Genomic DNA, 13,371 nt, shown 5'->3' with positions numbered 1-13,371 from the left:
CTGCACATGTCACTTTGCTAGAGATGGTCCCCTGGGAAATGATAAGCTATGTATACTTTTCTCTACCCTGCTCACTCCATCCTCCTGCTTTCCTTTTCCTCCTTTTTTCTCCAGCTGTCCTTCTATCCTGTTCCTTTCAAACCTTTCATCCTTATGCTTATAAGAGCTAAACAGAATTAACTTTGATAAACCCATAATTTTATCTTTAGAAACTAAAGTCATCTTCTGCAGCTAAAGTAAGATTTGATTGATACACTTTCAAAGGCAGCATGGTATAGGAGAAACAGTACTAGAATTAGAACACTTGGCTTATGATCCATCAGTAACTAGCAGGGTGAACTTGAAAGTCCATTTCTCTCTCTGGCCTCAGTTTCCTGATCTATGAAATGGGGTGAAGTTAAATTGGATGATTTCTAAAGTAACTTCCAATCTTACACTCAGAATTCTAGTCAGTGGGCTTCTTTCGAGGGGATACAGACGCACTCTTTCAAAGAAGAACAGTGTCTGCCAACTTCTTACAGTTAAATTCAGGGAGAGATCTAAGCCTTGAACCTATAGGATCAGAGGACACCCATGTATGGGATCTAAGGCTTACTATACCTAGTATTTCTACTAAGGCTCTGTGACTGGGGCTGGGGGATTAGATCAAGTCCTCCCCAACTTAGTTTCTTTCCATGTGAAAGTCCATGGAGTTGGAGAAGCACGATTGGATGAATAGGCTTATTCTTCAAGTCCTCATCTCTGGGCTCCCTGGGTACAAGGGCTCTGTATTCTCCATGGCTTGGTGCCCCCAGCCACTCTGACCAAAGAATCTTTTTCCAAAATGTTGGCTTCTGAGTTCCATCCCCCAAAACCACAGGACATCTGAACAGCTCAAGCAATCTGACCAGGATTTCACTGAAGACAAAAAAAGACCAACTTCCCAAAAGTGAACTTACTGGTTCCTGTGGCCAAGTGTGCGTGGGTGTGTGTGTTGAGGAATGGGTATAGAGAATAACACTAGGAGAAATGGGGGATGAAGGGGGAAGGAACAGATTCAGGCAGAAAAGTCTCAGCCTGGAGCAGAGTAACTCAGATAAGAAAGTTGTAAGGGTTTTGAGGGGTGAATAGGTTTCTTGAGTTCACAGGTAGGCAGGGGCAGACCTGGGACTCTCCTCATATTCCATCAAGTTCAATCCTTTTTCCATTGCTCTTGACAATGCACATATCCAGAGGATAGCAGATGGATTTGGAAAGTCTGACATCTAGAAGACACAGGTGGTGTCTCCAAAGCGATCGAGGCCAATCCTTGTCAGCACTCACTGTTCCTCTCTGTGTGGGCTTTCTGCACCTGTGTCCCACAGTGGTTGGACACACTCTGTTGCCACACATGGATTGCTAATGCAGCACACTCCCCACACCCGAGGCTCAGTCCCCGAAGCCACAAATCTTCCTCGAGCCAAAGGCTTATTCCTAGTTAACCAAGTGTGGCTCTCTGCCAAGAAGCTCTCTCCTAATCCTCCTTCCCTGCTGGCTCTCCCTCATCAGCCCGCCTGATGTTCCCAGTTTGGCATCTTCACTGCTCTCTCGGTGTGCAGGGGTCAGCCAGGCCTTCAGCCTGAGTACAGCAGCCAGTGGGTTGAAAAGGCACCACAACCGGTGGCCCACCTGCTCCCAACTGCCCCAACAAATCAGCAGTCCTCTCGTGAACTGGTCTGCACAGTCCCAGAGAAGCAGAGGGCAGCTGGGAATGGCAGACTGAGAAGACAGCCCATGGAGACAATCTTGACCACATCTTTCTGAGATGGCAGCCTCCACAGTGGCCTGCCCCACTCACTCTGTGCTCAGCCCAGTGTGCCGCCCTATTTGGGCTCTAATCCTAGGGGAGCATGGATGCTGTGGGGAGACAGGCTGGGGGTCATCACAGAGTCGTGTTCCCTTCTATGATGAACACACAGAAACCATGGGGTGGGGGGCTCCCACCTGCAGCCCCATTGTTTTCCTGCACAGAAACAACCTGAATCTAATCTCAAAGCAGTTCTGATTAAAGGCTCATGGCTTCCCTTTGGCCAGATACAATCTAACAACGAAAAACCTCAGATCAGAAAAAGTAGATCCTTTAGGGCAATGAGCTACTAATTATTTTGTTCCAGCTTCCCAAGTCAGAAGTACAATTTGAGGAAGAAAGTGAGGGAAGGCACTTGATTTAGAAGATTTAAAGGAGGAGGCAAAAGATAGTGTCAACCCAAAGTCTCTATGTAGATGTTTGGGAAGATATCCTCCATTCTCCTCTGATACTTTACTCATGATTGGATAGAGAGAAGTATTGATATTTCTCTCCCCAAAGTAATTTTCCAAGAAGTTACCATAATAAGTTAAAACAATCACTCTCTCCCAAGCACATGTCATGGTTTGGACCACTATCCTGGCTGTAAATACCTGGAGAATTAACTAGACTTGGAAAGTCAGTGGAACAAGCAATGGACCTGCAAGCTGGTCTCCTGTGACAGAAGGTAAACCACACAGGTGTCATGGTTTCCAAGAGGAATCTCAGAGCAAACACAGACCCATGGCATCTAGACATGTGACATGCCCCACAGACTGCCTGTGGAGTGCTTCACTTCCTGCCCTCCTAGCCTTGGAAAGGCAGCTGAGCAGTTTCTTGTGCCTCCCAGTAGAAAAGCAGGGCTTGCTTTCACTCACTGTCTACTACCAAAGGTCTCAACCACTATGACATTCCTCTGGGGTCAGCCTGGTTAGTGATGAGCACAGAGGCTTCAAAAAATGGACACAAGTGGCAGCCTGTTTGTGTGTGGTCTGTGAGGGCATTTTGGGTGTCCTGGATACTGATTGTGTCTCCTCAGTTCCTATGCTCCTCATCTGATGAGGGGTTTTGGGGAGCCTGCTGACAGCAGGAAACAAACAACCAGAAGAAGGTTGCTGACTCGGAGTCAAAGATTTCCTTCTCTGACCCCGTGGAGGCCTTGTCTCTGGGACCCACAGTCACAGGTTTGGGGCTATAGAGACCTGGAGCAATAGTTCACCCAGATCCTGCACTTGTGTATCTCCTGAGTCACTGACACTAGATGAGAGGCTTAATTCTCCCTGGAGGCAGCAGAGGAAAGTGGAAAGACCTCCCCTGCTTCCAGTGGATGACTTTGAGCGGCAGCATAGGCTTTCTGGAGCCTCAGTCTCCCCATCTGCAAATGGGCTAATAATCATATTGATCTTATAGGGTGATGGTGAGAATAGAATGAGCTTACATATAAGAAGCACTAACAGATGCCTGATGTTTACTAAGTGCTCTGTTGTTGAGATTCTTATAAAAAATACTCCAGGTATAAGCTTTAAAATTGAAACTAAGTTAATAATAACCTCATTGAAAGCAATGTTCTACATTAGACCACTGATCATATTACTAGTAATAAATAAATCCCCATAATACATGTATAGAACTCAACTGACAGGGCTTGCATTAGTTTCCCATTGTTTGCTGTAGCAAATTACCACAAATTTAGTGGCTTAAGACAGTACAAATTCCTCTTACAATTCTGGAGGTTAGAGTCAGAAATTGGCTGTATGGGTTAAAATCAAAGGCTGCATTCCTTTTAGAGGTTGTAGGAGAGAATCCATTCCTTGTCTTTTCCAGTTTCTAGAGGCCGCCTACATTCCTTGGCTTGTGGTCATATCACTCAAACTTCAGCCTTCATTATCTTATCTCCTTCTCTGACTCTGATCCTGCTGCCTCCCCTATATAAGGGCCCTCATGATTATATTGGATTTACTAAATAATCAAAGATAATCTTCTCCCTCTTAAGATCCTTAACTTAATCACACATTGCAAAGTTCCCTCTCCATTAAAAAGAACATATTTACAGGTTTGAGATTAGAATGTAGACATCTTTGGAGGTCATTTTTCTACCTACCAGGGGGCATCAGCCAAGTGGTACATGGGTTCATGAAGTACTCAAAAGAACAAAATTCCATGTCAGCTATGCAGCCTCCTAGTTTACAGAATGGGATAGAACTTTCAGGAAGCACTGCCCCCACAGAGGCATTTGGTGAATCTCTGGGGGTTGGTGTATGTCCAATCTCAGTGATCTCAGAGCAGATTATCCATAGGGTCTCAGATGACTGCACAGGAATACAAAACAGGGAAGGAGGCGCTGTGTGGGTCTGAGAACAGCTTAGGTGGCTTCTCACCATCTTTTTCTTTTCCCTCTTGGGACCAAGGTTGTGGGATATGGGAAAGGGAGGAAAAGGATGCCTCTTCTTCGATTTCATGTCAGATGCCTCTGGGTACCCTGCCCAGAAAAACATCTATTGGAAACATCACCGCCAGCTGATAGAAAAGCTCCACCATGAATCGGCTGGCTTCAGTAGAAGTTAAATCTCCAAGTGTTAACGCAGTGCTGAAGTATTAATATTTCAGCCCCTGGGCACAGCAACATTTGCTACTAGAAAAACGGGAGTGTCCTGCCAGCTCATCTTGGCTCCAGAGCATGGCTTTTGTACTTGTGAAATGTGTTGCTCATGAAAAAAAAGTCAAGACTTTTGGAATGGATAACTGCCACCCCTACCCACCAGCTCCCACACCAGCCCTCCCTGTGCCACGTTTATGATGTCTGAGTCTCTGCGATGACTATTCCAGGCCCATGATGTCAACTCCGACTTGGCTGTTAAATAGACCTCCTCTCCCCAGGGCCTGCACAAAGGAGCCCTGTCGAGAGGCAGCCAGGCCTCCTGACCACAATTTCCTGCACCTCTGCTCAAGGTGCCACATGTAAAAAGTTTATGGCTACTAACCAAACCAAGGGCCTGAAATCACAGAGAGGGGTGCTGACCGTGTGCCCCCCACAACCCTCTTTGTTGGATTAGCCATTGAATCACTCTGATGCTCTTTAGGATCCGAAATAAATGTTAATTTCCAACTAATAAAATTCACTCAAGCCACTCAGTAGGGGCCCACTGTTAATCACCTCCTGTAATAAAATCCATATGTCATCTTGACACACAGCACCAAAGACTCAGGCTTTTCTTCCTTGGTAAATATGGAAAAGCTATTATCTGAAGACAACGTAGCTTCCTCTGGTGACAGCGTGCTGAGTGTGGCCAGTTGCAGTTCTGGGAGGTGGAGTCCAGGTCCTCACAGCACCTGGCAAGTGGCTCCAAGTTCTTGTTTCACCAGGCCTGTCCTTATGTGTCTGTGACCTCACACTGCAAAGTCTTCCCTGCTGTTTTTGGTGTCCCTCGTCTGCTTTCAAGTTGAAATATCGTCTGGTTTTGGGCCCCTTGGTGACTTGTGCTGTCCCCCTCCCCTGTGACAGGGCTCTCTTTCATCCCAACACACACTTCTGCTCCAGCCACTTCTCTGGAGTCTTGCTAAGAAAACTCCCACTGCTCATGTTGGCCTCAGGCTGAGACAGTCACCACCACCCTCCCGTTTTCCTTTCCCGGTCCTCTCCCAACTAAATGCATCTAGGTACCCACTTTTCCCAGGATGACGTCAACTCTAGCCAGCACAGCCCTCCCGCCTTCCCACCTGACTACCCATGGCCCTTAATTCTGGCTACATGGTAGTTAAACAGCAGCCCCCTCACTGGTCTCTCCTAGGTCTCTTGGAAGGATCCCTGCTGTGCTACTCTTACTCAGCTCTCTGGGAGAACAGAGATGGGTTCAACCTCTTCCTCTTCCCTTCTCTGAATTCTCTGGGTCTTTTCCAAGTCAGCTCCACCTTCTGGACGTTGCATGTGATGTTTCAGGAAGGGCCTCTCTTGTCCTGGATCATGAAGTTTTCTATCAACTCATGTTTTTCTATCCTTGTTTCCTCTTTTTGAAGCTGCCCAAAGCAATGGCTACACTCAAGAGTTGAAAATGAACTGCATCTCCTTCTGGCGTTGCAAGACCAAGTCAGCAGCTGGACTGGGTACTGGGTTTTTCCTGAGTCTACTCGAAACCTTACTTCCACACCACACTTAGCCCATACATTTCTTCCTTCTCTCAGTGCCTGGACTCCCTTCTGCATTCAGTGGATGAGGGTGCTGCACCATCATAACACCACACTCCCAAAGTCAAACCTGCCCTAGAGGGGAAGACTCAGCCATCAGGAACATTTTATCAACACACAGCTCTGCTGCTTATGCCTTGTCCTGGCACGCAGAGCGAGAAAGATGCAGGTAACAAGCCAATAAGCCACGGCAGCTCATCACTGATCCAGTGTCAGCCTGGGAATGTTGTCAAGAAACTGTCAGCTAGTCAGGCAATGATTCAACAGAGAAGCACCCCGAAAACAACAAGGCAGATGCTACCCTATGGCCAGCTGGCCATCACAAGTGGATCCCTAGATGCATTTAGTTATATGAGTATCAGATTGGGAAATAGGGGCATGGTGATGGCCTCATTTTTAGAGAAATCTGAACTAACAAAAAGGTGGTACTCTTTGAAATCCCAGGCTCTGAGATGTAGAAGAGCTATTTGCTTGGCACTAGTACCTTGGTCATCTTCCAAGAAGCAATTATGTGGGGCCTGACTTTATGTTTAATAAAGTAATGAATAAGCCATTTATTTGAGTAGATAATATATGTACATGTAAAATAGATATATATATGTACATGAAAAAAGTAGATAATATATGTACACGTCAGCACTAAAGTTTTTTTTTTTTTAACTTGAGCATCATAGCAATCTATGCATAGGATTTGCACAGTCTCTTTTTGTTTGTAGCAGCAAGAATAGTCATGGGGCAGGGCACAACATCAATAAGGGTACCTGATCTCAAACCAGGCAAAGTGGGGATCAAAGGGAGGCCCAAACTTTATCTGTACAATGACCACTGTATACTTAATTCTGAATTGTATCCCTCATCTTTAAAATTAAAAAAAAAAGAAAAATACAGAAAAAAAAAAAGAATTGCCATTGTACATCTGTTCACTGAACCTGGGAGGTGTGTCCTCTTAGTTGACTCAACTCTTATCTTGGAGGCTGGACTCTCAAGCAGGTAGGGGGCCCGCTATGCTAGACCTGCCCTGAACAGGTGCTCAGGGACTGCTGGTCTCCCCTCAGCTCTGTCATGGTTCCTAATGCCCCCGGTTCATAGTAGGATTGATAACTGCCTAACACAATCAGGTTCATGCACTGGGACGTTTATTTCCATGTACATTTTAAGGAAATAGCATTTTCCCTTCTTTCAGTTGATTATTAAATTGGAGGAGATGTCTGCTCAAAAGCAATGTCATAAACAATAAACTTAAAAATTCCTAACATTGGAAAGTATTCAAGATAGTGGCTTAAAGTCTCTTAATCCTCCTATTACGCAGACAAGGGGAAGGTCAGGCCCTCACAAGTAGCCCAGGAGTCTTCGCATAGCATATCTTCCTATCTGCAGAGAGAGCCAGCTTTGAGATCGGTTGATGGTTATTGCCAAAACAGTTTAGATTTCCCCACAACTCTGTTAGAACATGCACACTAGCCTGTTTCCAACAGAGAGCTAGGTAGTGGGGTGAAAGCCGCTTCCCTCCTTACTAATAGAGGTACCAATAAGCCCTGTTGTAACCACACCAGTCCACACCCCATTGGCACTCTTACTTCTGTTTGTGTGGTCTATATTTGCAAATTCTAGAGTAATAATAATAGCAGCTAGCATACTAAGCACTGACTATGTGCCGGGCACCATGTTCAATCTCTGAGGCACATTACTTCATTCAATCTTCATAACAGCCCTACAAGGTGGGTCCTTTTGTTATTCTCATTTTACAAGTAAGGTAATAGATGATTCTAAAGATGAAGTAATTTGTTTGGGCAAGTGGTAGAGCAAGGGTTTGAACCAGAGAGTCTGAGCCACTGTTCTTAATATGCTATGCTGTCTCATAATGTACATATGTCTAGGCTCTAAGTCTTTTGGGGGTGTTTACCTTAGGACTGCAGAGCCGGGATGATGCTCTTTAAATTCACCAACGGACTTTCTTTTCCAGAAAACAAAAGAAAATAGCTTCTCCACTGCATATTTGTATCATTTTGTGAGAATTAAGACACACACACACACACACACACACACACACACACGCACATAAGCACACAGTGTTTCATGCTTCTTGCAATCCCAAACCAGCCCTGATAATCTTATCCAAGTCCTGTCAGCAGTCTTGAAAATGCAAAACAAAATTGGCCAGCACGTAGCTCCCTGACACGTTTGCACATGTATCTTCATGGCTTCTCAGGTGGCCTGACAGTCTAGAAGGTTGGCCCGGGCCCAGGGGCACCTGCAGCCGGCATGCACGCAACTTGGCCTCCTGGGTGGTTACAGATACTCACGTTGATTTGCCACAGATTTTCCTCTGGTACCACTGCTTGCAGTTGGTGAAGTACTTCTTGTTTGTGCCGATGAGCTTCTGCACAGCACACACATTGGGGCTGAAAACAGAACCCAGAGTTAGCAAGGTGGTTAGTATGTCCACCCCACCTCAACGTGCTTCCCATCATGTTGGTCTTCGTGGGCTGTTAAAACTTTCCCGAGATGGAGGAGAGACAGTCATTTCAGTCTTGGTACCAGGGATGACTTGAGGTAGACTTTGGCCTTGTCTACCTAGAATCCCATCAGTCCCCATGAAAGCTTCCTTCCAAATTAAGAATTGCTAAAGTATTTCTTACACATTGGTATAATTTTATGTAAGGATGCTTCTTTGACACAATTTTAAGTGTAAATAAAAGCATCTGCTGGCCGGGCTTGGTGGCTCAGCCTGTAATCCCAGCACTTTGGGAGGCTGAGGAGAGTGGATTGCCTGAGTCCATGGGTTGGAGACCAGTCCAGGCAAATTGATGAGACCTCGTCTCTACAATAAATAATCAAAAATTAGCCAGGTACAGTAGCATGCATCTTTAGTTTTGGCTACTTGGAAGGCTGAGGCAGAAGGATCACCAGAGCCCAGCAGGTTGATGCTGGCATGGCCGTGAGCGTGCCACTGCATTCCAGCCTGTGTGATGGAGTGGGACTCCAACTCAAAAAAAACCCCAAAAAAACCCAGCATCTGCCAGGCAGCCTTACAGACATGTCTTACATACATATAGACATCCCCAGACCAGCTGTATAGCTCTTAAAGACAAACCATCGCGAGTGTCCATTCCATAAACCAGAGGGCACAGCTGACTACTATCAGGATCATGATGGGAGTGCTCTCCCATTTAACTCTGAGTTGTTCATTGCTTAGACCACAGCTCAAGTCCCAGGTCCCCAGAGAGTCTTCTTCCTATGTCCCAGATGACATGCTGCCTTCCATCCTCTGATCTGGGATACAAGTCTTTGATAATGGGTACCAAATAGAATCCTATAACTGATGGAAGTGGAATATTTCTTCAATAGTGCTCAAAAGAATCTTGAGGGCAGGTGTTTTGTTTTGTCTTTCACATTCTAGATGGGGCCTAGCACTCAGTCAGGTTGTAGTAGGAGCCTGGAATGAGCTTATTGAAAATGCTGCTCCCCAAATTACCATACCAAAAGACTGCTTGAGAGCTCTATGGAAAACTGGAGTGCAAATGTCCTAGGCTTCTGCTGAGAAGCCTTTCCCAGAGCCATAGGATTTTGTTTTTGTGTGTTTTGGTCTAGTGTACCAAGACTTGATGACCCAAACAGTGCTCAGCAGACCAGGAACAACTGGGGAGAGGAGGCTACTGTGGCTGTGTGGTGACTCAGGAGGGGATCAGCCTTCCTGAGCCAGAGGTAGGCAGGTCATATGACTGCATTACAAGTCATAGAAATAATACTGAGGCCTTCACAAAACTTCCAGGCTCAGGGGACTTCAGGTGTCATCTAAAGGGTGGCTCATTTCTCTAACATCAATTCCGCTGTTGCTTTAAAAATGCAACCCATAGACATCATTTGATGTGCAGGGTACTTTTCAGGAAGACACCCATGTGCAGCGAGAACTATACCTACTGTCACTATCATTTTGGTTACAGGAACTTGAACACTTCTCAAATATTCAGAGTCAGGTTATTGGGTGGGAGCTCAGTCTGACCCTTTCCTTCCCCACCCTGTCTCTTCTACCATACTTACTATCACCTCTTGTCCAGTTATTTATACAATAGGCAAAAGTGAGTGAGTTAAGGAGAAACAATGAGTATTAGTGACTCGATGTAGGAACCTAGGAGTGAGAGAAGTGAAGGCTGGAGAGGGAACCACAGGCCAGTGAAGGTGGGGCCCATGCCTCCCTGGTTGTCTCTGAGGCTGACCAAATGCCCACAGCCTCCAGAATTCTAAACGCCTGTCCTCCCTATTTGCTGCCTAAGATTCACAGGTTAGACAGTCCCCAAATAACACTGAAGTGTCCCCACTGACCATACTCCAACCCTGGTTCCTATCTATTGTTGTACAATCCCAGAAGTTCTTCTATCTGTCCAAACAGAAAACAATTACTGTCAATAAATTCCCTGCAATTTTCCGTAGGTGTCTGGTGAATCTTCAGTGAGTTTCTGTGGATGTGGCTCCATCATTCCTCTGTAGCGTTTCTACAGCTGTTGTCCTTGTGGCAGGGGCAAGGCTGGGGTGGCTGTGACCCTCTCCCTCTCACAGTAGGGAGTATGAGGGTACTGTGCACATAAAACATTTATGCTGAAGTTTAATCAAAATGAACAAGCCATTGCTGGGCCTTTAGCCTTGAGCATGGCACTGGTTGTTCAACTTGGATTTGAAAACCAAGTTCTTCAGGAAATTCAGTTCCATTTTTGGTTGCTGATATTCGGAAGTGTGATTGCATTTTTACTTCTCTCTCAGTATTATGTTTTTCCCTTCCCTATAGTCACACAGATATAGCTGGGAGTCAACAGACCAAGTCATAGTTATTACTCTCCCAATGGCATGCTGTGTTTGAACTAAGTCACTCCATCTCACTAAACTGCAGTTTCACCATCTGTAAAATGGGAACATGAACAATAGATCTCACTGTATTGTGGTGAAGATGAAAGCAAAATTGGTGATGGGTGATAACATGCTGTACATAAGCAAAGCACCATTATTCTTTCTTCCTTCATGTCATAAAATAGTAAAGAAGCTTTCCTTTCACTAGTTTTCACTTTGAATGAAGCCTGGAGCTTGAACAAGGTTATCCATTTGCACAGGGTGCCACACCCAAGTGTGCAAGACCAGGCAGCCCTGTGGTATGTTCAGGGACAGTTAGATCAGAGTAAACACAATCACGCCTGCAACCATTTTGTCACGGCCTGTGTGCCTGAGCATCCCGATTTTGCAAGGGGAGAACTACTCCTGTGACTTCTTAGATCATTCTGCCCATGGCAGATGACTACAAGCCTTTCCAATTGCACTGCAAGAAGCTAATCAAGAGGACTGGCCTGCAGGACTATGGTGAGGAAGTTGATCTCATATCTGAAACTCATAATCAGGAGCATCTGCATTAAAACAAAATGAACAAAAAGCCAAAAAACAAATCCCTATTTTCCAGCTGATCAGTGTCTCTTCTGGGCTCTGAAGAGAAGATTGTTTACTATAGAGATGGCTCTTGGTGGACAGCCCTCAATATCTTTGGGGACCCTTCACTGTGGCTGTGTACAGAGGTGTCCTTATGGGTGACAGTGTTGCAGGGCATGCTTATAGGGGTCTTCTTCTGACTTAGTGACTAAGACACAGAAGAAACAGAAACCTCCCAGGCAGACTGTGGCACCCACACATAACACGCTTCATTGACAAGAAAGGCAGACGGACCAAAGGTGAGGCGGGCTGAGATCATAAAAATGCCAGTTGCTTCCATTTTGATGTTGAGGCCTCACACCCCCCATCTTTCTGACAAGCCCCCTCACTTTCTTGTATACATAGCCTAAGTCAAAGCTAATTCTTTCTCTTCCCTAAAAACCCCAGAATGTCATTTGTGGTCTCTTTCCGGGACGGTATTGAGGCTATGGCCTGGCCTGGCTTGATTTCCCTCTGCAGGGTGTCCAGAATGATCCCAATAGCCCCTTTCCCCGGAAACCCTGAACACTTGAAAGGCCAAGTTAGACCATAAAGCCACAAGCAGAGGAAACAAGGGCAACTACTCCCTAAAAGGGATAGCTATACCTGCCCCAGAGCACTCACAGATTTGGGAAGCCAAGGCTCTCTCAGGGCCTATGAAGTCAATTTTATCACCCCCAACAATGATCTTTGATCTGAGTACAGACCTGCCCAGTCTCTTGGAGGTCTGGGCACTGCCCGGGGATGTGGATGTCAGACACCAGTGGCATTTGGGCTTTCTCTGAGGAGCCACTACACCACTCTGTTCACATGTAGTTTTACCTCGTTGTGAAGGAGAAGTTGGTGGAACCAGGTAGACTGAAAGTTGTAGCAAAGTCTAGCTATGTGTGAAGCAGGTGTGGCCTGGTTTTGTCTGTAGAAATATTGCCCACCTCTGCCTAGGTCTATGCCAGGGTCTTTATCAGGTCGGGCCTTCCTAAAGCCAACACATCTTCAGTATGTCAGAGGAACACCCGCAATGATAATGCCCACATTCACAAAACCCTACTAAACACAGCAGCTACTACTTTAAGATAGACTCCAATCCTGGCTCCAGCGCACACTGCAAGATGGCGGGAAAGTAGTGTGACCTCTCAGGACTCAGTTTCCTCATCTGCACAATGTGTGTAAGTGTCCAGTGCGTTTTCCTGCTCTTCATTCGGCAGGGAGGAGGTTTCACACTGCCCTTGCTGTGCGCAGAGACTGTCTGGTGCTGGGTGGTGAGTAGTGGTCCTGGCCAGGTGCACAGGAGCCTGGGGCGCCTTGAATGCCACCACCTGTGCGACCCTAGACTCATGTCCTGAATCGCTGGCCAGAGACCCTGCTGGGTTGGAAAAGGTACACTTGGGCTTCCACTTAGCCCTGGGCACCTTCCCATGATGATTTTGGCCAGAGAGCTGCCAACTCCCCTTTCTTCCTATGAGCTGGGAGGAGAGGTTGAAGGCGCGGGTTCGTCTCAGGCTCTTGGCCTGAGTCGGGGGTCGCAGGTCAGTCCCCTCCCACCGCTCCCTTTCCTCTACAAAGCAGCCCGCCGGGGTCCTTCCCTGCATGGTACCCACCTCCCTCCGCCGCGGGCAGGGTTGGTCTCTGAGCACCCCCAAGCTGCCCGCTTTTCGCTCTGGCTTTGTCCCCCGCCCCCCCAGCCCGCTTCGATGCGCCCCGCGGCGTGCACTCCCAGCCTGGCGAAGCGACCCTCTGCTCCCCGCGGGGCGTTCATGCTTACCCGTGCTGGCGGCCCCGGAGCCGGCTGTGCTGCAGTCCCAGCTGGTAGGGCGACTTGGCCGGGCCCGCCAGGGTTGCGGCGGGACCCAGAGCCAGCGCCAGGGCGACGGCCAGCAGCCGCACGAGCAGCGCCATGGAGCGGAGGACGCGCACCGAGCAGCGGGCGGGCGTCCGGC

General features: G+C 47.0%; 1 protein-coding gene across 2 annotated transcripts in view; it reads right to left on the bottom strand.

Moving 5' to 3' along the window:
* The window catches only part of TGFBI (transforming growth factor beta induced), a 34,118-nt gene extending 20,747 nt beyond the window's left edge, over window positions 1-13,371 (bottom strand). Inside the window, exons 1-2 of one of the 2 annotated variants that reach the window (XM_008057573.2) lie at window positions 13,197-13,371; window positions 8,290-8,388 (exon numbers count right to left, since the gene is read on the bottom strand). Coding sequence is in view for 1 of the 2 variants with exons in the window: in XM_008057572.1 (XP_008055763.1) it covers window positions 8,290-8,388; window positions 13,197-13,330 (233 nt within the window). In the remaining variant the exon portion in view is untranslated. The remainder of the gene's footprint in view (window positions 1-8,289; window positions 8,389-13,196) is intronic. The other variant, XM_008057572.1, reaches the window with a different exon arrangement.

This window comes from Carlito syrichta, unplaced genomic scaffold (assembly GCF_000164805.1).
Source record: "Carlito syrichta isolate Samal-C Ts95f unplaced genomic scaffold, Tarsius_syrichta-2.0.1 Scaffold303061, whole genome shotgun sequence".
NCBI classification, from domain to species: Eukaryota; Metazoa; Chordata; class Mammalia; order Primates; family Tarsiidae; genus Carlito; species Carlito syrichta.
This window is presented reverse-complemented; position numbering and strand designations above follow the sequence as displayed.